We start from the raw sequence: 27,916 nt of genomic DNA, 5'->3' as shown, positions 1-27,916 counted from the left end.
AGAGGTAACTCCGGTTCTATCCTTTGTCGAAGCGGAAGAGGCATAAAATCTGCAATGTGGAGTCCTGTGTGAGGTGATGCTGTAGACGAGTTACAGCGCTATAGCAGCACACTCAATATGAGGAAAATGCGATTCATGCAATAAATAAACCCGTTCCTCTTGCCCCCGCTCCAGCTGTATGGACACGGCGTGTCTTTCCTCCAAGGTGTACCCTGTTGAGGTGTTGAGGCTTCGTCAGTATGCGATGGGGAATTGTTGGGCTCAGTGTTGTGGGTTTTTCAAAAGGGAAACCAGCAGGATCCACAGAGGAGGAGGGTGAGAAAATAAATACTTTAAAATGTGCTGTTGCTGTAATGTGCAATTGTTTTGAAACAGGTACTAAAGGTTTTCCATAGCGAGACGTTGTTAGTGTCTTTGAGTTTTAAGCCGGCCGCTATTTTCTTTTTCTTCTTATTTAAACTGGCTTTTAATTTTAAATGTGCATGCTTTCTGGTAGTGTATCAAAGTATTGTGAAAGCAATTCAAATATTAGTTGTAGTTACCTGTAAACTTGACATGAATATGAATCTATCTATCTATCTATCTATCTATCTATCTATCTATCTATCTATCTATCTATCTATCTATATATATATATATATATAAACTTGACATATTATAGTCATCGTAGGTAAACACTAGATTATACAAGTGCTATTGTTTTACAGTTTAGTGTTTCTTGTAAATATTATAATATTATACTGTTGTAGTGAACTGCATATGCTACCCTAGTTCTCCCTATGAAATATTGATCGTAGCCCAGTTAAATGATTGTGACACTATTATAAAACATAAAAATAAATACGTTAAAACAAATTCGTTGAACAGTTTTGCCTGTATAATTGGAACATGTTACTGAAGAAATGAGGTAATTGGATTTGCTTATTTTTTTAAACCGTAATGGAAGCAGCCTAGTGTCGTCATGCATATGGTACAGTAGGGAAACTCCCTTTATTCTTATTTAATATTAACACATTATGTTAAGCAATTCATTCTGTACAGTACAGATCTGTCAAGTTTGTCATTTTCAGTATTCACTAACTTCGTTTGTTGATTTCACTCCGTTTCAGTGGATACCACATGTTATTTTTTCATAAACTATACTTTCAGTGTAACGGTAATTTACCAGTGCATAGTCTTGAAATATTGCAAAAGGAATATTGATTCCCACAATGTAGCCATGGTTTTAGAGAAGATCTTATATATTTGAGGCAACTGCTGTATTGTTTGTTTTGTCTACACTTGTCAGAATGATCAGTAATCGTCTGATCATAAATTTGTCACACAAGGTCTTTCAGAATGGCCAAATCTGATCCTGCATTGTGGTCCCTGTAATTCTTGTGAACAGGCAGTATGACTTTTTTGTATTGCCCCTTTTTTTGGGGCGGGGGGGGGGGGGTGTCAAATATGATAGTGATTTTAGTTATTAAGCATGTTTTCTTTTGTACAAAAATATAGTTTTGGGTTAAGTATTGCATTTACATATAATTGTGTGTAGTGTACTGTATCTATAATGTATTCAATACTGTACAGAGATATCCTTCAATGAAACTGATTGGGGCAAGCAAGTGGTAGGCCTACAGTAACTATGTGTAAATTCATAACATTTATACTATACTAATATTTCTGTTGGTAAAACTTTTAATTGGACACACAATTATGTTTTCCTATATGCACCCTGCCTTGAATTAAAAAAAATAAAATAATAAATAGTCATACAAGACCCAGTCGCCAACTTGTAGACGCAGCTGGGCTGGACCCTCCTGGACAACTGCACCTTTCAACACTGTCACCACACGGAATTCCGTACTTTGACTGGTAAATGAGACCTTTATCTTGCCTGGGGTATCGGGTACAAAGTGGTGTGCTTCCCTGGAGCCGGTGATGGCTAGGGCGTCGTCATACCAGGCATTAAGGAGAGGGTGGTTCTCTTCAACCTGTTCCTGAGAGCCAAACATGATTTGCACAGCCACTCATACAGCTGGTAAGGGGTAAGAATGATGTTGCCTTGAAGACTAGCTCGTGCTGCTCTTGCCTTAATAGTACCTCCCACACCATCACACAGACTTTTTATGTGCGATGTGGCAAAGTAATGCCGTTGGGCGATGATACCGAAGTCTTGCTGATGAAAGCTAAGGTTGGCGAAGTTTAAATTTAAGCTTAAATTAAAAAAAAAAAAAAAAAAAAAAAACAATTCGCATTTCTTAACTCAGCGGACCCGAAACCCCCAAGTGAATTTTTCTAGCAAAATCTGAGATGGTCAGACAACAAAATGCACCTTTTCTGTTTGAGTTGCCATGGAATGACCCATTAGGCATTACATCTTCTACAGTTTAAAATGCTTGGGGGAAAGAGGAGATACCCTGCAAATAGAGTATATATGACCAGTGACTTTTCTTGACCAGTCAGATGAATGTCTTGCAGTGATACCGGCTTGGATGAGATGTAAAACCGAGGTCCTATTGTAGGTGACTCTGCAGCAGTTGTTGATGCGTAGTTCACTCCCTAGTCTCTAAGTCGCTTTGGATAAAACAGTCTTCTAAATGACGACAAAATAATAACTTAAATTGCCAGGCAGTTTTACGTCTTCCAAGCTCAGTATCAGTTGGACATTTTGGCAATCTGTAGCATTGCAGCACAAGTGTCAGCAACAGATCAGTTTTATGGAGCAGTTTCAATTCAAAATAATGCATTAGTTCATTATCTCACGATAACATGACCCTGTCTACACACTGTAAGGTGTTATACGCTAATTTTACATTTAACCTTAAGGAGACGTCAAAGGTCACGATCAAGGTAATTTTTTAATAGAGCATATATGGGTTCCTAAATGTTGTATAGTAACCATAACCCTATGTGCACTGGAAGGAGTTATGAGCTAGTTTTACATTTGACCTCAGAGGTCAAAGGTCACAGATGGAGCATATATGGGTTCCTATCTGTGTTCCTATCTGCACTTTGCTAGATTTACATTTGACCGAAGGTTTTTAAAGAAATGTCAGGTGGCCATATTGGTTTACGCACAAGCACAACTTTTTGAAAGTCAGTTATATTGACACAGGGATGATGCTTGTCAACTTTGGAGTTAATCAAGTAAACCATTTTTCAACTGAAGCAGTTTTAAATTTAAGAACGAAATGCAGGTCTGGAAGCCATCTTGTTTTACGAAAGAACAACATTTTGCCATATTTGAATTCCACTGTCCCCAGGATGACGCCTATCAAGTTTAGGAGTTAAACGGTTTGCAAATAGAAGCAGTTTGTTTTGGTGCATTTTGGTGAATTTGGTGGCAGCGATTTTGATAGTAGAATTTATCGCAGCAACTTCTGCTTCGCAAACTTGAAGTGGGTTTGGTTGCTGATGACATATGTGAAGTTTCAGATCAATTGGTTCACCGGTTCCCAAGAAGATGATGTTGAAAGGTTTTTCCAAAAAAATGCGTCAGGCCACCATCTTGGTTGACGCAGGAATGCAATTTTTTTTGCATCTGAACTGTAATCTACATGGGGGTGATACCTGCCAAGTTTCATCTTGATTTGGTTAAAGCACGTGTGAACAGGAGCAGTTTTAAAGTTTTGGGAGGAAAAATGACACAGACTAATAAACAGACTGTAGCAGATCTGTGTTCAGAGTTAAAGGACAATCTACAGAGTGCTACTGCCAGGTTCTGTGTCATACCAGTGCATATCAAGGTTACCGCTGCCTTAACCTTTTACACAACCGGCTCATTCCAAATACCAGCCGGGGATGTTTCTGGTATCTGCCAGTCCTCAATGTCTAAATGCATCAGCCAGGTAACGGCTACTTTGGTTAAGAGGGCAAATAAATGCATAGTTTTTCCTGTGTGCGTCTCTTCCTCTGAAGTTTGCTTTTCTTTTTTTAGGGGAACCCGTTTGAGCCATTGTTTCTTTCAAACTTTTCCAGTGCAACCCTCGGTGAGTGGGCTTGTGTGTTCTTACTGTGTACATTTTAAATACTCAATACAACTTTACATTTTCCTATTGAAAATTGCATTTTTAGAACTGGTCTTAAGTCAGTCACAGTGCCCTGTATGAAAATGGGGCCCTTTTTTTATCTTTTCTAATATCAGTTCTAATACAAAATACCTGTTTACTGTAGTTGTATTCAGAAAGGACAAGGCAAGTCTCCTAAGACATATCATTCATAAAGATCAAACCTGATCCTTTTTATTTTGAGCAGGGAACTTTGCCAAGTCATAAATACTTTATTCCCCTCCATGTACTGTACACTGACCGAAAGGATGGTGTTACACTTGTCTGTCGTCTGGTTTCAGACATCGCATAGGTCTTGTGTTCCGATACCTACATGGTATTTGTGTTCGAGAATTGTCTGACATTCAGTTCATATATATTCGTGTTCGCTCGACTACTTAATCACAGTACAGTAATTGATACACAGTAGTGAATAGAACACCATTTTTTTTTATAAAGAGGATTTCTGTCTTGCCCTTCTATCTTATCTTGTATTGGCATACAATATCTAAAAAATATATCTTTCCAATATAGTCTGCCTAAATACAAAAATGGTACTGCTCAGTACTCTGTTCGTTGTCTAACAATTCTGCATTATGCAGCAAGCTAGACACACCTGGTACAGTATATGTAGTCCATAGGGACCCCCCCCCCTTTTTTTTTTAATATAAAAAAAGGTCTGACATTGGAGAACCATGTAACCAAGTATAGAGCCATGGTATGTTTGCCCACTCCCAGTGTGAAAGGATACATACAGTAACAGACTATAAAGGACATGGGAGGTCCATGGCAATACTATACCCTACTGTATGCTAATAAATTGGGAAGATATGGATGAACCAGACCGGTGCAATGTTCCTTCATGGATGTGGTTGCTGATTGCACCATACAATGGGCTTAAGGGAGGGAGGGAGGGAGGGAGGGTCTGCATGAAACCAAATGGGGGAAATAACAATTTCAAAAGAGGAGTGAGCAAAACTCTTTTTAAAACTAACCGTGATCCTTTCATTGCCTAATACAGCGCTGGATACTCTGACTAGCAAGGCAGTGGCATCACATTTTAAACTGATCAGAGCTGTTTCACAAATGCTTGAAGTGCATTTTTACTGTTCATGATCAAATACTTGGACACTAATGGTGTCAGGGAGCATGATATTACATGGTAATTAAATCCGTAACACAGTGTAAAGAATGACAGACAGTACAGGACAGTACTGTAAAGCTTCAGGAGTTTATTGCTTCTGGTGTTTTAGTTCCTAATGAGTTCACTCGAGTATGATTTGTGGCACCCTGGGCATAAGTGTTCATTATCAAGTAGCACTGCTTTGTCTCTTGCTGTAAGTTTAACTCCGTTACTATACTGTACAGTGGTTATCTCAAGGGCGATTGGTTTGGGTGTTTCATGATTTATCAGAGCTAGATTTCTGTTTAATTTGCATGTGTGACAGGGTAGCGTCACGGCCAAGCTGGTACCAGCAGGGAGAGAGACTTGGTACACAGAAAGCTGCAGTGAAGCACTGTCACACACATTTATTTACAAATGCAGTGAACCCTAAACAAAACACATTAACAAAATAAACAAACACAAGGGCCAAAACCAAAAGATCTACACAAACTCACGGACATAAACAGGACAGCAACGCAGACCTTTACCGACATTAACTCCAAAACGAATTCCAAACTAACACCAGTGATCACCCTTTTTATACACCTGTGGCTGGAACCTAAGTAATCACTTATTCAATTCGCGGCTCCAGCCACATTCCGACGTGTTTTTGCAGGAATGAATTTAACCCTCTCCCTGCCACCCAATATAGGAGGCTGTGTGGTCTAGTGGTTAAAGAAAAGGGCTTGTAACCAGGAGGTCCCCAGTTCAAATCCCACCTTAGCCACTGACTCATTGTGTGACCCTGAGCAAGTCACTTAACCTCCTTGTTAGTTCACATTCCCTAGTCTCTGTAAGTTGCCTTGAATAAAGGCGTCTGCTAAATAAACAAATAATAATAATAATAATAATAATAAATTCCCTACACCTGTGCACCAGCATGGCTTTCACCCTGCCACACTGCCTCAGCATGGCATAGAACATTCTCTAATTGTACTGTCTGTACATTAAATGTCAGCCTTAAGGCAAAAATTGGGGGGGGGGGGGTGTTGGAGAAGGCTCGCTCCTTTCACTGCAGGTCATTTCTCTGCACAGCGCTGCCAAGATATTATCAGCTATATTCCTCCCTACTCCAGTGATTCTTCTCATCATTCAGCTTCTCTATTCGGCTGCAGGAGCTCCACCATTAGTCTTTCTTTCTCCATCCAGTCTCGCTACAGCGCCGTTCCATTACTCAACTTGGTCCGCGTTTTCATCAGAAAGACTGGCTCCATCAACACTTCTGTACTGCAACTATTTTCCACCAGCGCCTCACAGACCATGGTTACCACAGCAATGCCTCATTGATTGACTACCAGGCAGCTTTAACAGGTACTGCGATCCTGTGCCTCACTACTGCAATCTTCTGGCTCCTGCTGCTATGCTTTTGCAACATGAGAGCGAGTTCAACACGCTGAATTGTGACATCTAAATACTGCAGGCTCCTCTTGTAGACCTATGTTAACTTATTTATATCATCACTAACTGTTCTAAAGCAAATGTTTTATACAATATATGCTTCCCTGCTTCACTGAAGCCAATAGTTTCAATACCTATCACAACCTCTAGACGGCAGCATAACACCTGTTGTGTGAAATTTTATTACTTTAAATTTTAGAAGGAAGTTGATGTGGAGGTAAATAAGACAATTACTACACAGAGTAATTCTGAATAAGGTCCGCTTTATTTCACACCCTTGATACAATAATAGACAAACACACATACAAGAATATATTAATCAGAGATATAATATACTCATAGAGACGCAACTGAACTAATCCTTACCCTTCCAAGCAGATCGGGAGAGCCCCTCGACCCTGGTAAGAGAAAGCAGCTGTCTCCAAAAATACCGAGCAGGACTGCGCAAATCCTCACGGCCGACTCTCCTCAAACAAAGGTTATATTAATCACAGATCAATACAACCCATGAGACGCAACTGAACTAATTCTTACCCTTCCAAGCAGATCGGGAGAGCCCCTCGACCCTGGTAAGAGAAAGCAGCTGTCTCCAAAAATACCGAGCAGGACTGCGCAAATCCCCACGGCTGACTCTCACCAGAGCAGGGGGGGAACCCGTCCTTTATAGCCTACCAAGTTAGGCTTCCGCGTGCGAGAGAGTAATTGGCCAGATCACTTTCTCGAGGCTCGCCCTGTGAATCATTTCTGTAAGCTATCCCTTTTCCCATAACATTCTGAGACAAACAAGATAGATAAGCGGTACAAAAACAAGTTAGTTGAGCAGTACGAAAACAAGTTAGATAAACAGTACAGAAACAAATTATACAAGCAGTACAGGTTATTACAGGGCAAGGGCACAGATGGACTCGAACGCATTTCTATAACTTTCTAGAACACTTTTTTTTTATTTCACACCACAAGCGCTACATAATTTAAGCTGGTTTGCTATTGCTGCAAATCTCGCACACGCCAAACTTTCTATCAATTCCTGCAGTTCGTTGTCACTCAGAGATTCAGTCCCCTTCTGCCTCAACCTTTTTGCTACCTATATTAACTTATTCTTCAAATCCAACCCCCGTCCTCCCCTCCCCTCGAGGACCTGGTCATGAAGCCAAGTTTATCAGCTTTCTGAGATGCTAAGAATCCACCGTGACATTAATTTCCAGCTTCCCTGCATCAGGCCATAACTGCAACCTTCTTGTTCCCAGATTCGCACTTCCTCATTTGCCCCCAACTTCATCAAGGCCCCCAACGTCGACTGTGATACTTTATTGTTGTTGCTGTGCAACATCCAAGATGCAGAGCCCATCTTTCCACCTGCTAAGCGCTGCTGCGCCGCTGACAGAGGCTGGCTCACCAGCTGCTCTGCGGACCCCCAATCCAGGCCCAGCAGTGGATTTAGCATCAGCAGCACCTTCCAGCAGAGCTTCACATAGCAGGATCTCAAGGAGCAACACATCCGATTTCAACCTGCAAACTGAGACACCAACTCCAGTCAGCGCTGCAGTCCCTTCCATCACTCAAGAGATATTTAAAGAAGTTAAAGAATTTATGAAGCCATTTGTAGACAGCATTGCAACAATCAACACTCGTTTGGACACCACAGAATCCTGATTAAATTCTCTCCTACCCTCAGCCAGCACTCCTGCCTTATCTACCGTCACAGAAGAATCAGCACCAGCTTTCAACCTGACTTCGGCTACAGCTACAGATCCGCAAGTTTCACAACCTGGTCCCTGCAGTAGACCCTATACCTCTGCAAGTCCCCACCTTCATCCATCTGACGTGAGCAACTCAGCATTATCCAACTTGCTCCAGTCAGCTTACCAATACATGGCTGCGGCGCTGGCTCCATCCACCAGAGCTGCCTACGCCACTGCATGGACTGCCTTCTCCATCTTCTGTGCCCAGAATCAGATTTCACCATATATATTCAATCAAGTTTTCCTGCTGGCATTTATTGTTCATCTCCAAGACATTCTTAAACTGGCACCATCATCTATCCGGTTTTATATCTCTGTATGATTCAGTACGAATACCAACTCCGGTCTATACCATCCCCTCCTCCTATCAGTTCCAGCTATCCTCCTAACTCTTTGAGGGATCGAAAAAAGCTCATCTTCAGCCTCCCCAACCAGACAGCCAATAACCGGAGACTTTATTTATTTATTTATTTATTTATTTATTTATTTTTTAAACTCATCAAGGCATTGCGAAATAGCTGCTTCAATCCAGCCGACAACCTGGAAGCCTTATGTCTCATAGCTTTCTTCAGATTCATGAGAGTTTACAATACCATCAAAAACAGCTTTCCAACCCTGGGTCTACACCACTGCGACCTGTCCATGGTTCCCGGCAGCCACTTCATCTTACATCTCAGAGTTTCTAAGACCGATCAACTGCGGCAAGGGCAGTTCATCCAACCAGCACCTCATCAAGAGCCTGGGCGTTGGTCTTCATCAGCAGTAGAGACTTGTATCAGATCATCTCCCTCAGACATTGCAACAGCCCAGCAGTCAATTGTTAGCATACCCGGAGTGGGAGTGCCCTCTCTGCCAGGATGACCAGAGGTTTTCCCCCCATTAAAAAAATTAAAGAATTGTTTTTTTTCCCCTCCCCACACGCAGATGGCGTTCACTGCATGGCTTTTTATTTTTGTCTGGCCGTTTTATTTACTAGACTGTATGTTGGTGCGTGTTCGTGCCACTGTCTTTTCGTATGAACTTTAAAATGTGTGATCGACTGTTTCTATGGTAAACTGTTTTAAACCTCAGTCTTTTTATGTTTCTAAAACATCAATGTCAATCTGATGTAGTTTATGTGTGATCGCGGAGATGTATTTATATATTAAATGATTTTACATGTCAAAATGTTGTCAATCTTTAATCAAAATTGTAATGTTTCAGAAATATAATCTGATGACATGCTGCATCCATCATATTAGTATGACAAGGTCGTATTTTTACATTTTAATATTAGTGTAGCTATAACTTTACTACAGTTTAGACGTGGCAAAGTTTAAAAAAAAAAAAAAAAATAGTATATACAGTACCTTGATTTGTCTTTGTCTTGAGCATTAACATTTATTATTACACATACAATTATGTTTATTTAAAAAAAGGTTCTAGGTTTAGGGTTGTGGTTTTTAAATTGGAATAGGGTGAAGAAAATTAACCACAAATAAATGGCCAGATGAACATTTTTTTTTTAGTAAGGAAAATTGTGTCGTGTACTCAGGTTGGGAATTAAAAAAAATCTCTCATGTTATTTGCACACAATACATTAACATAAATGCCATATTCTTCGTAAACGTGACAGTTGTATTGTGTATATATAAAGTATTACTAAGGGATAAGATTTATACTATGTTAAAAAAAGGACCCTGTCAAATCCTCTTGATAGGACAAATACAGAAATGAAAAACGTATGCCATGGTAGATATGATTGCTCGTTTTGTCTTACATGGTTGTTGCACTACAGGAATTTACCATTTTTAAAATCATGCTGATCTACAGTAGCCTACATATACTGTATGATCTCTCTTTCTTACAATAGCTATCTTGGTTGGTATTGAACTACACGTATTTACCACGGTTTAGCAAAGATGTTAACTCTTTAGTTTTTAACTAATTAATGTACTGTTTCTTCCCAGATTTGTAATTGAAATGATGATAACCAGTCTCCTGTTCGTTCTCTGTCCTAATTATACAAAGTACTGTATACTAAAAAACAACAAAGCACTTAATACTAAATAATACTGTACAAGCAACATTTTTCAAGTACATCATGTGATTGATGTGCGCCATCGTAACAGGGAGCTCATTTTTTTCCATGACTGAAACTCATGCTTTAACATTTGGAAAATCGCTCGTAAACCTGTCCATACAGGAGTGCTTCCCAAAACAAGAACACCTCCAGAAATGCAAAATAATGTTAAATATGTAACACTTTTAAATTACGTATTTGTCACACATGCCAACAGTCCCTATATCGTTGGGACAGTCCCGATTTCCTCGCAAATGTGTCCCAATGCATAGGAAGAAAGTCCCGGTATTTGATGCTGATCACTAACTTATATAAAGGTAAGAGCGCTTCATTATGTCTATTTTTACTGTCATGATAGTCGTGTCGTCTTGAGTTGGGGGGGTGGGGGGATACGTCTATTATATGATAATGAGTATTTTTTGAGTATGACTCCTCCATGTATATGATGCGTATGACCCCCCCGGAGATGAGCATCCCGCTGAACAGTTTCCAAATGTTGGCAAGTATGATTTGTTGCTTATATATATTACAGCGATATTCACATTCCCTTATGTAGCGTCACACTGTCGAATATATCCAATCTATTCATTTTAAATTATTCATTTAATATACAAAGTATTGTATGTAAAAATAAATGAAAGAACAAATATAAAATAATACTGTAAGCAACATTTTTCAAGCACATCATGTGATTGATGTGCACCGTGGCCTAGTTAGTAGTCGCAGCATGGAGCTTAATTTTTTCCATGTTTTGAAACTCATGCTTTAGCTTTTGGACAATCGCTCATATACCTGCTGTCCATACTGTAGTGCTTCCCAAAACAAAAAGACCTCCAGAAATGCAAAATAACGTTAATACGCAACACATTTTGCTAGTTAACGTTTCTTACACAAACAGAAATACACAATCAGAAATGTACAGTCATACAATTCATTTTAAATGATTTATTTGCAGCTAATATATATTACAGCGATATTCACATTCCCTTATCTAGCGTAATACTGTCCAATATATCCGATCTACATGTTAATGTAAATTATACGTACAAAAGTCATTTTAAATTATGCATTTTTGTTAGGCTAATATATCGGATCTAAAGCGATATTCACATCATCTTATCTAGCAGCATACTGTCGAATAAATCACATCTACTGGTTGATATAAATTATACTTACTAAATTTTAAATTATTTATTGTTCATTAATATATCCGATCAACTTATTTCCTGGGCTCGATCTACTTATATCGTAGCCTAGGCTCATTTACATTAGAAACAATGGAACCTCCCTTTAAATTCTAGAGCTTGATCAACTTATTTCCTGGGACACTGGAACCTCTTGCTCTCATGGGTATCTTGCTGCCAAATCGCCGAGGAAGCTCCTCACAGTTCTCTGAGTAATGAGAGTCATATCTGTCTACTAATCTCAGCCCTTAAAGATGCCCCTTGAAATAACATTTTGTTTCACTGATTTGAACCACTAATAATTTGTACAGCACAACAAATACTTAGCTCTGTTACACAGTAACACAGTATGGTAAGTACAGATGTACCTTCAAGGATCCTAAAATATCTTCCAAATTAATGCTGCCTAATGCAAAAACAAAATAATTGGAGCAGAACTGGTTGAGTCCCATTTTTTCAACGACAGATTAATAGTTAGTGTTTGCAAAAATGGCCGTGCATTGCAGTAGCTGCAGTCTGTCACAATGTACAACCTGACCAAAAGATCATCTTGATTCTCCATTTAAACATGCAATATACATGTACATGTACTCTTTCACGTTTTTACTTTTGCAATTATGAGGACCCAATGGTTACAAATAAGTTTATTCATTGAGGACAGCAGCTGGACCTGTTAATTTACAGGAGGGTGTGGGTGAAAGCCAGACCAAAGCAAAACTAAAACAAAACTGCATTTGGAATTACTCCATCTCTATAGTGTAAATGATGTGTGTGTGCATATGATTTTGTAAACCACAAATATTAATTTATTTTAAAAGAAAATATTCACTCAATAAACCACTTGAAGAAATAGGATAAATATTTTTCAAGCATACAGTAAGGTGTGGGCAACACAAAATCGTATACTACAATGTAGTTTACAAGTAAATTGAGATGCTTTTTTTATGTGAGGAACAAAAAATGCGACAATCTAAAAAATAAAATGTACATGCATATCTAACTAATAATTACCTTAAAATCACAATTTATATAATATATATCAATTGTAATTCTAAGGTAATTATTTGTTAGAAATGCATGTACATTTCATTTGACAATGGTGATATGTCAGTGCTTGTATTTCCTGTCAGACTGGATGTGCTCTTGCAGTGCTCTGCACGTCATTCTGGTCTGGACAGAACATGCTCTCTGATTCTTCAGGAGACCTTTTTTTTGGTGCACCAGGAAATTACATCACAGGAAAAACTGTAGTTTACTGCAAAGTTTAGTAAAGGAAACACGTGTTTGAATGCAAGGGAGGTATATGATTTTAATGTTCAAATGGCAAGTAAAATACTAACATTACATCTGAAAAAAGGTGCACAAAACAAAGATAAGCACAATAAATATGAACAAATTTTAGTGCTACTGTACCAGTATCACAAAACCTAACGGATGACAATAAATGTACAGTACTGTTTTATGATGATCTTGCTTTTAATGTAAATATTTATAGGTATGAAAACCTGATGCAGCAAAGCATCCCCAAACCATGACGCTGCCACCACTATGCTTGATCGTTGGTATGAGGTTCTTACTGTGGAATGCAGTGTTTGGTTTTGGCCAGACATAACGGGGCCCATGTCAGCCAAAAAGTTCCACTTTTGGCTCATCTGTTCAGAGAACATTGTTCCAGAACTCTTGAGGATCACCAGGTGCTTTTTGGCAAACTTGGGACGAGCATTCATGTTCTTCTTTGTGAGCAATGGTTTCTGCCTTGCTACTCTACCATGAATCCCATTTTTGCCCAGTGTCTTTCTAATGGTGGAGTCATGAACACTGACCTTAGCTGAGGCGAGAGAGGCCTGCAGATCCCTGGATGTTGTTCTAGGGTTCTTTGTGACTTCCTGGATGATTTTACGCCTTGCTCTTGGAGAGATTTTGGCAGGACGGCCACTCCTGGGAAGATTCACTACTGTAAGGAAAAATTGATGAAACCTGAAAAACAATATTGGTGAAGCCAAAAATATGTTTATTGGTGTAATACAAGAATAGAACTATTTGAAGAAAGCAGAGACAAATGCTCTGGGTCACAGCGGAAGGAATCTGTGCAACAGACAATGGCTACAATCACGTTTTAATAACATAGAACACTCCCCTATAATGACATAATTTGAGACCCTCCCCACCTAAACCTGTGGACGTGGCCAGTCCCCAAACATCACAAACATTCCTCTAGTCTCTGTTATCTCTGAGATTCTCCCATCCCCCCCATGCAACCAAAACAGAGCAGAACAGAACAGAGACCCTTTCCACAAATGCCCATAAATGGTCATATTTGCTCTCTCTAGCCAGCTGTAATTTATTGAGACAGACCCTGCATTCCAAAATACCCCACCTAAACTCTGTGCTCAATATCTCTCCATTTGAAAGTATCATACATCCCAAATATTAATATGGACTATCAAATTTCCTTACACTGCTGTCCCAAGCTTTCTCCATTTGGACAATATGGCTCTGACTGTGTTCAGTGGAGCCCCAGAGCCTTAGAAATGGCTTTGTAACCCTTTCCAGACTGATAGGCATCAACAACCTTTTTCCGGAGGTCTTCAGGAATTTCTTTTGTTCGTGGCATGATGTGCCTCTAGGACCTGTGTGCTGACAACTTCACTCTGATGGTAAGGGCCAAAGTTAGTCAGATTTATATTGGGCAGGGCTGGCCCAAATCAGGCCTGGTTGTTAACCAAAGTACTCAAACAGCTGACCCTAATTATCCCTTTAATTGGGTTGAGTTAACTAGGGGGGGTGGGGCAATAACTTTCACACCTGAAGATTGCAAGTTTGATTACCTTGCACACCAAACAAATGAAAGAAGCACCAAACTTTGGTGTCATTTTTTCTCTGACTCCCTCTATATACTACTACAACCCATAAAATAATCTGACCAAATACAATGTGAAAAATGTGCAGAAATGCAGAAAATCAGACGGAGCAAATACTTTTTCACGGCACTGTGTATAGAGCGAACATTTTGAAAAGAGCTTTGAAACAGACTTTAAAGTTGTGTAAAAAGTTGTTAACAATGGAAATAAATTACAGGTATGTTACTTAAGCGGTTATAGCAGCACGTGGGGATGTATAACGCTATTTTTTCAAAACCCCTTACATAAGAAAGTTTACAAACGAGAGGAGGCCATTCGTCCCATCTTGCTCATTTTGGTTGTTAGTAGCTTATTGATCCCAGAATCTCATCAGGCAGCTTCTTGAAGGATCCCAGGGTGTCAGCTTCAACAACATTACTGGGGAGTTGGTTCCAGACCCTCACAATTCTCTGTGTAAAAAAGTGCCTCCTATTTTCTGTTCTGAATGCCCCTTTATCTAATCTCCATTTGTGACCCCTGTTCCCTGTTTATTTTTTCAGGTTAAAAAAATCCCCTGGGTGACATTGTTACAAGCTACATATATGACTTCTACTTGGTCTAATGATATACTTTTTTTTTGGTCTACACCAGTTTAACAGTGTGTGTTTAAATACTGGGGAATATTGATTTGTGAATCTTTACTATAATAATGAATGTGGCATTCAGTGCAAAAGAGCTGGCTTAAGCCTTCACGATAACTTTTAACAACGAAACTGATAGTGCTTATTAGATATGCTCTTCATACATGTGTTGCCACACATGGATACCACCTCTTCATTGAGCAGGATTTATTTATTTACAGTAGAACCCCAGAGTTACGAACACCACCAAACTTTTGAACTGACCGGTTTACCGAACACATCACTTTCAACCGGAAGTATGCAATCACTCAACCATGCGTGCAATACAACCAGATAGGCACTCCTATAAGCGGTGTGCTGGTCACAGAGAATGCAAAATTTCTGTACCAACAAATGTATCCAGAGAGGTGAGGCAGATTTCAAAGCAAGTTCAGGCAATTTTACTGGAACATTTTTGTTTTAAACAAAGCGCATGGGGTTGTGTTTCTTTTTTTCCATTTATAATACTGTTTTAAAGGCTTTCGAACCATAAGTATTGTATTACTGTTCTGTATACTTGTGTTATTCGCCAGATTGAGGCTGTAGATAGCAGGTGTACACATTTATTAAAACCATTGAAAACTCATTTTCAGAGTTCCAGACATTTCAGACTTACAAAGAACCCCCATTCCCAAGGTGTTCGTAACTCTGAGGTTCTACTGAATTTGAAATCCCAACGTACAGTATGGCAGAATGTAATGTTAAATATCGTCCCTGTCCACTAACCTATTGTCTCTATTGCAGTTCCAAATACTTTCGAACCAATACTACTGGAGAACACTTTACCGTAGAGGTACAGTATTTTTACATTTTTATATATATGTACTTATAAAGTCAGTCACCGCCACTTTAATTCTGTGTACTGTAGAATTTTATTTAAACACTGTGTATATGTAGCTCCAAGCCACCTGATTTGAGTAACTCATTTCTTTATTTCACTCTTTCTGTGTGTCATTGCAACAGCTTTGCTTTTCTATCAGTGGATGTTTACAGAACATTTCAACTGTACTAAAGTTTAGCATCTGTAGTTCACCTACCATTGATTTTTATAAGGCTTATCAGAAATTGCCAAATTTTATCATATGTGTGAATTTAGGAAAAATAAATACAAACAATATCCTATTGTAGACCACAATTTTTATTTTCAATGGTCTTAACCACAGACAAATATAGTGGGCTGCCCATATTGTAAATAGTATCAAATAAGGCAGACAAAACTTCACTTTTTGTTTAGGGCTGCAATGAAGGGTACATTTTGAACTTTAAAGGTTCGGAACGCATTACTGAAGGAAGGTTTGAACCTTCTATGGTACTAATTTGCATAATTTACTGGTGATGTCATCATAGCGACTTGTTTATATTGGATTGAAAATCCTATTTTACAGGTAATCCATACAAATGGAATAAAACATTTGCATGTAGTTTAAAAATATGTTATGTAGAACAGTAATCATGTTTTTTTATATAATTTTAAATAAAAATACACATTGTTTATTTACACGTAATTGATGCTGCTTGCGAGTAAGCTTGCATTGCAGCAGCACTAACTGCAGTAGACTTAGGCAAAACAAACTTAATTTAACAATCACCGTTCCAAGTAGGTTATCAGTCACATTTTACTACTACTAGTACTACTAATAATAATAATAATATGAACTTATGCTTGTCAAGTGACCCCGCAGATTGGTTGTGCCTCCATTATACATCAACAGTCGCTTGCACAGTTTGCATTCAACTTTTTTGTTTGGTCGTCTGGACATTTAACAAAAAAAAAAAATCCTAAACAGCAGAGGGGTTTCGAGACATTTCTTTCAATACAGCGCTTTGCTGTCAAGATGGCGAAATGAAGAAATTTGCCTCCGTTTTTTTAAAACTAAAATGATTAGTGTTGGTGTATATTTTGTATGTTTCAAACATATTCTACCATAACACTTCTCTTACACTGTCTTGTACAATGGGTATATTTATTAATTATATTTTACAGAAGAGACCACTTCACACGTAGCCAAGCACAGAATCATTAAACGGTTGGAAAAATAAAGGCTTTCTGAAAACAAGAGACCACTTCACACTTTGGTACTACTGAATATCCTACAATTTAACGTTATGGATAAAAAAAGAAAACATCAACGCGTTTAAATCTAGTATGAACAGAAAAGCCAAAACCTTTAGGCAGAAAGTCTGAATTGCTGCACAATCTGGCCCATTGACAGTGGTAGCCACTGTCGGTGTGGTAACGCAAAGAATATCACAGCTTTGCCAACCTGTGCTGCACTTCATTTGTCCTTCCACCAGGTGCATGCAGACAATGCATTAAACAAAACGGAGCGCTGTGGACGTAAAGACTAAGCTTTTAAAGACAATCATGCATTTTGCCAGAGCTCAGCTAAACTGCAAATGGTTTGGAGTTATGTTCTGACACAAATCAATTGTTCACGCTCGTTGAAACGCGTCATACTTTGCCATTTTTATAGCTGGCCATGGCTACCACTGTATCTTAATGCTTTGTTTTTGTACTTGCTTTTGCCAGTCTATCAATTTTCATGCTAATTTAAATATTGTTCTTCTCTCTGCAGTTTGAGAATCTCGTAGAGAGCGATGAGGTAGGTGGTTTCTCCAGGGATTGAACAAGTAGCCCTGTTTCAAATCTAAAGGCATTTAAATAGATGTACTTATCTGTATAGTGTAACAATGTGTATCGTCAGATTTACTGTAAATAACAAAGCAGTGAAGAGGATGGTCTCGGATTTAGACTTAACAGGAATTGTGCAGCATCATAATGTGAGAACATACTTAAATAAGTGCTCCGAGGAGGTCGATGAAAGAACCCACTTAACCGCATGCTGTTCCACTCCTCCCGAGTAGCTCTCCGAGCATGACAGAGCAGGTTTCATCAGTGATCTGAGTGAGCGGAAGAATTCTCACTTTGAGCCGCTCTTACTTCACACACCCACCATTTCTGTAAGTTCTCTTGTTTGGGTGCTTGTTAGCCACAGGATGTGATCCCTGATTAGTGATTGTCAGTAGTTCTCTGGGTTTCCACACCAATGGTAACAGTGTACTGTAGGCACTAGGCTTCTCTCATAGCTGGATGGAGTAACTCACAATGGCTTTCATATCCTGTCTGCCAGCTGATGCAGGCTTGGACAGCTCATGTAGAAACACATAAATGGAATGTCAGAGTAAATTACATAATTTTTTTTTTTTTTTTTTTACAGGATGAGAGCCAAGGAAGCAGCCAAAGGTTTGTGTGAGAAATGTGATCAAATTGGATTGCATTTCAAGAAACCCAAAAAAGCCCAACTGAGATACAACATTGTGTGTTTCAATTCTCCTGTTTTGCAGATGAATAGACTTTCTTTTTTATAATGTTTGTAATAATGTGCCAGGAAAATACATTAACAGTTCATGCTCTGGCTACTTGTACATTAACTGATCTAGTCTGTGTTACATATGTCTATGTAGTGAAAGTGAGAACTGAAGAGAGTTCCTGAACTTTGGTCAGTGCTGCACACCTCTCTAACTAGGTCTGGGGTAAATAAATGTTAGTGCAGTCTAGGAAAAACACTCCATTTAAAATGGTATGCAATACCAAGAGTGAAACATTCCAAAACCTAACATAAACTGCCTCATTAGAATATTGTTTTTATTTTATCTCCTCCATTCACTACACTTTTTTGCTTAACTATATCAAAGTGAATACAACACAACAATTAAGTGGTTGTAAACATCACACAAGTGTAAAGGGATAGTAAAAGAAAACTATGAAAGTCCTTTAAAGCTATTTACCCTTTTAATTATTTGTTATACTTGGGAATCTGTTAGCTGAGAGCTGATGAAGGTGCTCTGTGTACAGTATATCAGTCTTCAACTGTGGTTCTGTTAATGATAACCAAATATAATAAAATGAGAAGGAAAATGTCCTCGTCAAGCTTTTAAAGCCCACCAAAATATTCTCTTTTTCTTAGACCGCTAAGTGAAGAAGAAATTGGACATCTTAAAGAAAAACGGTATAATGCAATCACAGAAAATCAGAAGACGGCAGATGAAAAGCTTCACTCTGAGGTACTTTTTTGTGAGAAGGGATACAGCTTTACATGGCTTCTGTGAAATATATATTATCACGTACCGTGTAAACTTGGTTATAGCCATATGAGAGAACATATAAAATAATTCAACTGAAGCAAAAATATACCACATACTATATAAAGTTATATCATTATCCGCATATTCCATAATAAATTAAACCACTCATAGTTTTTCTTAAAATTCTTGTTTTGTCAAACAAACAAGTGGCATTTCAGATCAAAACTGACACTTGGACCACTGAGTGCCAGCCTGATTTAAGATCAAACCCATCTGGCAGGCTTTTCTGTTGTTGTTTTGTTTCGTTTTTACAGAACCGTATTTCTACATTTTGAGTTGCTTTGTTTTCATTTTGCTTTTTCAGCTAGAGAGGATTCTGATTTTGTTAACCCCTTATTGTTTTGTTCATGCACAGTTAGCTGCACAGGAGGAGAAGTTAAGGATAGAAGAGGAGGCTTTTTACGCTGCCCAGCGTGAAGCTGCCAGGGCAGCAATACAGAGCAAGCTTCTGGAGGTGAGGGGATTCAGAACGCCCCATTTCCTATCACCGTTTCACACTCCAGTCTGCCAGTGCCTTTTACGTATTTGATTTGGAATCTTGTGCTTGCAATAGCCTTTGCCTCTCCAGCTGTGTCAAGCTTGGTGTAATTGTGATTGAGTCCAAAGTCTTATTCCACTAGATTCAAATGTAAATAAAATGAACACAAACACATAATTATTAAAAAAAAAAATATCTCTATATATATATATATATATATATATATATATATATATATATATATTACAGTGCCTTGCAAAAGTATTCAGACCCCTGACCAATTCTCTCATATTACTGAATTACAAATGGTACATTGAGATTTCGTTCTGTTTGATATTTTATTTTAAAACACTAAAAATCAAAATAAATTATTGTAAGGTGACATTGGTTTTATGTTGGGATATATTTTTAAGAAAAATAAAAAACCGAAATATCTTGCTTGCATAAGTATTCAACCCCCACACATTAATATTTGGTAGAGCCACCTTTTTGCTGCAGTAACAGCTTTAAGTCTTTTGGGGTAAGTATGTACCAGCTTTTCACACAGTGCAGGAGTGATTTTGGCCCATTCTTCTTGGCAGATTTGCTCCAGGTTGTTCAGGTTGGTTGGATGACGCTTGTGGACCGCAATTTTCAAATAGTGCCACAGATTCTCAATGGGATTGAGATCAGGACTTTGACTGGGCCACTGTAGGACATTCACCTTTTTGTTCTTGAGCCACTCCAATGTTGCTTTGGCCTTGTGCTTGGGATCATTGTCCTGCTGAAAGGTGAATTTCCTCCCAAGCTTCAGTTTTTTAGCAGACTGAAGCAGGTTCTCTTGTAGTATTTCCCTGTATTTTGCTCCATCCATTCTTCCTTCAATTTTAACAAGATGCCCAGTCCCTGCTGATGAAAAGCATCCCCACAGCATGATGCTGCCACCACCATACTTCACTGTAGGGATGGTGTGTCTTGAGGCATGGGCAGTATTAGGTTTGCGCCACACATAGCGCTTTGAGTTTTGGCCAAAAAGCTCTATCTTGGTCTCATCTGACCACAAAACCTTTTCCCACATCGCAGCTGGGTCACTCTCATGCTTTCTGGCAAACTCCAGACATGCTTTCAGATGGTACTTTTTGAGAAACAGCTTCTTTCTTGCCACCCTCCCATACAGGCCAGTGTTATGCAGAGCTCTTGATATGGTTGACTGGTGCACCATTACTCCACTCCCAGCCACTGAACTGTGTAGCTCCTTCAAAGAGATTGTTGGCCTCTCTGTGGCTTCTCTCACAAGTCTCCTTCTTTTTTGAGTGCTGAGTTTTGAGGGACGGCCTTTTCTTGGCAGTGCCTGGGTGGTGTGATGCAGCTTCCACTTCCTGATTATTGATCCAACTGTGCTCACTGGGATATCCAAACACTTGGATATTATTTTGTACCCTTTCCCTAATCTATGCATTTGTATTACTTTATCTCTAACTTCTGTAGAATGCTCTTTTGGTCTCCATTTTCCTTCAGATTCACAGCCTGACCAATGATCCTTCAACAGTGGGTTTTTATCCAGAAAATGTGACAGCAACTTTAATGGTTCACAGGTGGAGGCCTATGGTAAGGTAATTGTGTCCTCGTTAGGGCAATTTCTTTCATCGGTGTACACTGGGAGCTTCCACAGCACAGGGGTTGAATACTTATGCAAGCAAGATATTTCAGTTTTTAATTTTTCTTAAATATTTCCCAACATAAAACCAATGTCACCTTACAATAAATGATTTTGAGTTTCAGTGTTTTAAAATAAAATATCAAAAAGAACGAAATTTCAATGTACCATTTGTAATTCAGTAATATGAGAGAACTGGTCAGGGGTCTGAATACTTTTGCAAGGCACTGTGTGTATATATATATATATATATATAAAAAATCTAGAGCTGTTGCTGTCATTCATGCCTTCATTTCCTTAATTTTGGTTTTGCGGTTTGTTTACTTTTATTTTAAACCTGCGTTCAATCATTATTTTTCATTTGAGCGTGATTGCCATGTTCCGACCTTTTAATTAGACCTAGTTTTAGTTGGGCCTTTTTAATACCTTGCTTCAACTAGCTTCATGAATATGTGTTTTCTTTTCTATGGTTCTGGGTTCGTATACAGTTTGCTGGTCCCTGTTTTCACAATTGAGATAAAGCTTTAAACTAAATGCTTGTTTCAAGTGGGGGACCAGCAAACTGTATGTGTCCCCAGTTCTGCACACGTCTGCCTGTCAGTGTGTATTGTAAATGCTGTTTTTGTTTGGAAGCAGCATAGGCTCCACAAGATGAAACAGAGGCCGCAACTTGCAGGGAGCGGGGATTACCAAAAAAGGTAAGCTGGCTTCGATAGTTTACAGGAGGGCTTGGGAAGCTATTGTTTTATGCTATTGTATGCATGGTTGTGTGAAAGGTATGTTCTTGCACAATTCAGTATTTTGTTTTGGTTATGTGAAGGGGAATAGCTTGTATGATCCATTTTTAAAGTAATTAAAACAAAATAGTTCCATAAAATGTCTTTGCTATGCACATCTATTTTATACAGTAGGTCTCAAATGCGCAGTTTTGAAAAAACATATGTTATAGCAAACATGCTTTTTCATTTCAGTACTTGATATCTGCACTAAGTTGTTGTTGTTATTATTATTATTATTTATTTCTTAGCAGCAGCCCTTATCCATGGCGACTTACCATTGTTACAAGATTATACATTATTTCACTTTTATACAGATATCACATTATTTTTACATACAATTACCCATTTATACAGTTGGGTTTTTATTGGAGCAATCTAGGTAAAGTACCTTGCTCAAGGGTACAGCAGTGTCCCCCACTGGGGATTGAACCCCCAACCCTCCGGTCAGGAGTCCAGAGCCCTAACCACTACTCCACACTGCTGCCCCTTAAAGAAAACTTTGTTCACAAACCATTCTCTTAGACTTTGTTGTACTTCTTTTGGGTCATTTCACCTCGAGGATGAAATTGTCCCCTCCCTTTCACTGGATTTTTGCATGTCAATAACAAGTTGGTTGCTCCTCCAATTGACTGCATGCATTCAGCCAGTAACATGCTTTGAACAAAAAGACACTGCTGAGGTGAAATGCCTCAAGTACAAGCATAGCCCACGAATAACGCATATAAACTGATCGCTTCCTTAACCTAAAGTAGAACCATAAATCATGTTTTAAAATGAAAATCCATGTGTGCTGTAATCATCTGTTTATTTTAAAACTGCACATTTGAGACCTTTGTAGCTAAAAAGTGCAAAATGGCTAAGATTTATGGAATTATTGTTAGCTACAATTATTTTAAGGCAGGTTTTAGAGGTAACGGAATTGAGTTGTAATTGGTTGAATTAAGTAATTGAAGGGTATGGTTGTAACAAATATCTGGGCTGGAATGTCTCTTGTTGTGCACCACTGCTTTGAAGGGTGCAAGGTTGAGAGGCAAAGAAACTTTGTCCCTCCAGGCATTGTTTGTTATCTTTTTGGCCACTGGGTGCCACTGTGGCTCCCTAAATTGGCCAGTCAAAGTACATTCCTACTACCATACCTTTAAGGAACTGTGACATTCATGAAACTGTCCCGTAGCTGAAGTGCCAATAAAAGTTTAGAACACAAAGCATTATATTAAATGAAATATGTAAAACACTGAGCTTTAGTTTCTCACAGGCTGAAATAAATATTTAACATAACATTTTTAGTACATGTACAGTCAGTTGTTAATACAAATTTTAAGGGAGCAGCAAAAAAAGTCTGAACCAAATGCATCCTCACGTCAGTTTTTATTAAAGTTACAGTAACCGTGAAATCAAATTTCAATTTTAGAACAATTAAAAGTATTATACATTTTAAATTACAGTGCATTTTATTGAAAATACAGCTGTAAGTGAACTTTTAAAAAGTATACATTGCAAATGAACTGCGCTTGAACCCTGCATGTCCCATTCTGACAACAGGCATTTTTAAACCACAAAGTCCTCCACTTCAGGGTATTGAGCAAATCGGACACCCTGACGACTTGCATCCACAGTTTGCTGTTCATTGACCTGTATTCCTGTATCCCGTTTTTTTCAAATTGGTCGACAGTGTTTGCGGGAATGTTGAAATCTGCAGCAGCAACATCTTCACCTCCACTTTTGTCTGCAAGGATAGTGAACGTTTTTGTGCTGCTACATGGAAATGGCATTGATGTGTGAGCACTGGCAACTCGAAGTGCATCATAGGATCAGAAGTTCCAAAACAGCACTAAAATACAGAACAGAGGCACTAATCTGGATGCAAGTAAATACATTTCCCAATATTCTTTGCACTCAGCTGTTCGAACTAGAGCGATTTTGTTTTATTCCAATTTCTCTGCCCTAGGGGGGCTCCAAAATAATTCTCATTTAACAGGAAATTCGTGTTAAGTGAATTCGTATTCTAAGAAGTAATTTACAAGACGCGACTGATAAATTTGTCTGGGACCATGTAGAAAATTTAACGAGATTGACTGACTGTATATCCTGACCTCGGGCTTCTTTCTGTGTAATATTTTACAATGTATTTTTCATGCAGTTCAGCTGCAGGGGAGGACTTTGAAACCTATCTACGGAATGTAAAGGCTCGGTCAGAAGCCTTCAGGAGCAGTAGTAAGTCATTCATCTTATGTATCTGTTTCTAGGAAGAGCAAAATATTAAGAGGTTATGGCCCTGGGTGACAAGAGAGCTAATACTGTTTTAGTTTAAATTTACAAATACTATATTTGATAGTCATAACTTGCATAAAGAAATCAACCAAATACCATTACAGTTTTCTCCCAATTTCAGTACATCTTATCCTGTGTACAAATGTCATCCTGTGCATGGAACATATGACATAGTAATAGTTAAATATATTAGATTTAATAGTAGTTCCTGAGTACAGTTTTTGTGATACGTTAATATGGGGAGGGGGGGGGGGGGGGTAGTCATTTTGAACAACCAGAACCACCCAAACTGCATGAGATGCCCTCTCTTGTGCAATAGACACCCTACACAACATATTCACTTATAATATCAAACTAAAATAACACTTTCTCGGTTCCTGTTTTTAACTAAAAATGTATAATGTAGTAACATCAAGTTTTGTTTTTGTTTTTTGAAAACCTTTTTATTTGTTTTATTTTTCCTTTTAGTTAGTTGTAGGAATGTACCTGCGATTACAAATCATATTTATTGTTTCTCTCAGGAGCCACCTCCGAGACAAATATGACTCCAAACACAGAAAGCAGTTGTGACTTTACAAGCAAAACCAGGTCCACTAATGATGACACATCGCTGGACCTGGAGTGGGAGGACGAAGAAGGTAAACTGAGCATTTAATTTCTTTTGTTAATTCATTATTTATTTATTTATTTTAAATATATAATTCTAGACCAATCACTCATACCAGTACACTAGTGAAGGCACAAGCCAAAACCTGTCTACATCACTTAGTTTCTTCTAATATTTTAGTGTTAACCGCAATCATTTGACTATTTATTTGGAGGTCCCTGTGACAAGGATGGTTGCAGGGGTGACATCAGACCAGAAACACAAAACAAGGAATGGTGAGGCAAAACGGAGACGCTACGGCGCTCCGTGCATTTATTAAATAATAGAAAAATAAACAATTTTACAAAACAGAACAGACTCGCAAAACAAAAGGGCATGTTGGCCAAAATGAACAAACACATAAGAACCGTGCTGGTGTAGACCCAGCACGTTTTTAGCAATTGTTTTCTGTTCACTTCAAAGTTTCTTTCTTTCACCACCTGACTAGTTCCTCCTCTCAAACACACGCATCACCGTGCAGCCAAACTGCAGGTCTTTTATATTGGTGACCAAGGGATTAACTGGCTAACAATTATATTATCCCTCAGTCACATTCTGCACAGATTCAAGTCTGCGTGACTTTCAGCCAGTTAAATAATCAGTAACTGACAGCCACGCATTCTCACGAGGTATTTAAATACAATACCATGGCGGACGGCATCTCACTCGTCCGACCAAACAACAATAAAATACAAATAACACAGCTTTTTGCCGTCATATATAATAATAATAATAATAACAGCGCATATATATATATGTAGGGGCCGGACACTCCGCCACAGCCCCCCATTCAATTACTGACAAGGCCTAACCATGCCTCGCTTCTGAGATCTATGCGAGTCCCAGTGATTCATGATATATAATCCTAATTTAGCAACAGTAAAAATAAAACTATTTCTCAGCAGGTTTATTCACTGTTTTATTCAAAATTAAATCTTCAGAAATGAAAAGCTAGAATGGTGTCATATATTTAACACCTTTACAATTTGTCTACTTGATCATATTAAATAAATCAGTATAAAACAGTATTATTAATTTTCAAGCCCAGCTTTATGTACTTATTTATAAATAATGACATACCCCTATTACTGGGGATGCTTTTCTAGTTTTTTGTGAAGTTTTCACAAGTTGAATGTTATTACTGATCACTGATTGCATACGTAAGTGCAGTGACGGTCCGTGCCTGTTGTGATCAGGTTTCTAACTTGGATTCCTTCTTGTTTGAAGGGATGAACACAATGATTCCAGTGAGGGAGCGATCTAAAACTGAGGAGGACTTACTCCGTGCAGCACTGAGACCAAGCGGTAGGAGAACAGGTAGCAACCCCACGTCAACCTCTGACGATTCCAATGGACTGGAGTGGGAAAACGATTTTGTTGGCACCCAGATTGACGACAATGGCAATTCTGAATATGCAGGGTTTGTGAACCCAGTTTTAGAACTCTCCTCCTCCTCCAGCGACTTGCAAAAGAGTGACAGCAACCAGCAAGATAGATAGTGTAAACAGACAGGAGTTGTTTGAAGTGCAACCAAACTGGTAAACTGTTGTCCTTCTGATCGTGTTTTTTCTTTTTCTCAAGCCTGTCTTAATTTTGCCTTTTTGGAATTACCGGGTCTGCAATATGCGGGCTGAGTGCGTCTGTTGCAGAAAAGCGCTCTGAACTAAGTGCTATTTGGGGTTCGAACATCTGCCCAGAGAGCACACCAATCTGTATGCTGCATATACTGGATTTTCATTTTGGTCGGTGAGAAATTACTGTAAAATTTGGGGGAAGGTGGGGGTGGGCGGCTTGTCCTTTGTTGCATTAACACTGTTATCTGATGTATAGCACATAGGATCAGATTAAGGATTTTGTGGTTTTTATAATATGAAAAGATTCCTCCTGTCTTTGTTTTTTTTGGGTTTTTTTCACATTTTAACCCCCCCCCCCCCCCCCCCCCCTGAAAATTCAAATCATACTACTTCAAATATAAAACATTTCAACTGTAGATCTGGAAGTGTTTTATAAATGGCTTTAATGCAGGGAAGACAATGCATCTATGATTACGGAAACATGATTTTTCAAACTATTTATCCATTCCAATGCTGCATATGGTAAACTTACCTTAACCTTAAATCATTGACTTCCTTCATGTGAAAACACTTGATTTGTCAAGATGGTTTCTGTAAATATTTGTCCAGCCTTATTGAAGCAAATCATTTTAAACTGTTCACTAACATGCCTTGGTATCCTTATGTTTAAGTTAAAGGTGTGACAAAGAATGTATTTTATTTTAGCTAATCAGAAATGTGTTGCTGTGTGCAACAGGCATGCTGTGAGACATAAAGCAAATTGTTTTTAGCTGTGCTGCTTCTCCTTCACTCTTAGTGTATGTTCTTTTTTTACTGAGTAGTTTTTTGCAACCAGATTAAAACAAAAGATTATTCACGCAATTCTGTGCATGCATGTTTATTGATGCAATGTAACAACATTACTAAGATTACAATTGAAACATAAAATCTAGTTTACACAAAGGGTAAACTGAAAATCCATCCAGAGGTGTGCAGTTCATATAGCTCGATGCCCGGGACAACAAGATTTGTGTAAGGGACAACAAGTTTTACGGTTCTACTCTGCCTATTGGACAAGTGCTTTTTCTTCTTTTGTCGCAACGTTCTATTGCTAGAAAAACTCCTGTAGGTTTCTAGGGCGTCACGCAGAAGTCTCGCACATACAAATGAAAATTAAAACAAACAAAAAAATGCGTAACTCTAAACCTCAAAGCAAAAATATATACAGAGTACACAAATACACATATATACTTTTAATTCACAAACCCTCAGTCACACACAGTAACAAATGTATTTAAATTTAAT

At 38.5% G+C, this 27,916-nt stretch overlaps 1 protein-coding gene across 2 annotated transcripts; it reads left to right on the top strand.

The window, feature by feature from the left end:
* On the top strand, positions 1–27,493 carry LOC117409390 (AP-1 complex-associated regulatory protein-like). Of its 2 annotated transcripts, XM_034015372.3 has the most exons (10): positions 4–315; positions 15,847–15,895; positions 17,679–17,705; positions 18,321–18,346; positions 19,071–19,167; positions 19,604–19,702; positions 21,999–22,060; positions 24,282–24,355; positions 24,934–25,050; positions 26,286–27,493. In XM_034015372.3, exons 1-10 carry the CDS (start codon positions 179–181, stop codon positions 26,555–26,557), a joined length of 960 nt encoding a protein of 319 aa, XP_033871263.3. In that variant the 5' UTR covers positions 4–178; the 3' UTR covers positions 26,558–27,493. The 2 variants fall into 2 exon arrangements, with proteins under 2 accessions (XP_033871264.3, XP_033871263.3); XM_034015373.3 differs by lacking the exon at positions 19,604–19,702 and having other exon boundaries at positions 1–315.
* The last annotated feature ends 423 nt before the right edge of the window (positions 27,494–27,916 follow it).

The sequence above is a fragment of the Acipenser ruthenus genome, chromosome 2 (genome assembly GCF_902713425.1).
Source record: "Acipenser ruthenus chromosome 2, fAciRut3.2 maternal haplotype, whole genome shotgun sequence".
NCBI classification, from domain to species: Eukaryota; Metazoa; Chordata; class Actinopteri; order Acipenseriformes; family Acipenseridae; genus Acipenser; species Acipenser ruthenus.
Note: the sequence above shows the minus strand (reverse complement) of the source record. Positions and strands in the feature narration are given on the sequence as shown.

What these genes read in the sequence shown, in the direction of transcription:
- LOC117409390 (XM_034015372.3), top strand. Translation starts at nt 179, where the DNA reads ATGGACACGGCGTGTCTTTCCTCCAAGGTGTACCCTGTTGAGGTGTTG. An exon ending in GAGAACACTTTACCGTAGAG is followed by an intron (nt 15,896 to 17,678) that starts GTACAGTATTTT and finishes TTCTCTCTGCAG; the next exon opens with TTTGAGAATCTCGTAGAGAG. An exon ending in TACAGAGCAAGCTTCTGGAG is followed by an intron (nt 19,703 to 21,998) that starts GTGAGGGGATTC and finishes GTTTGGAAGCAG; the next exon opens with CATAGGCTCCACAAGATGAA.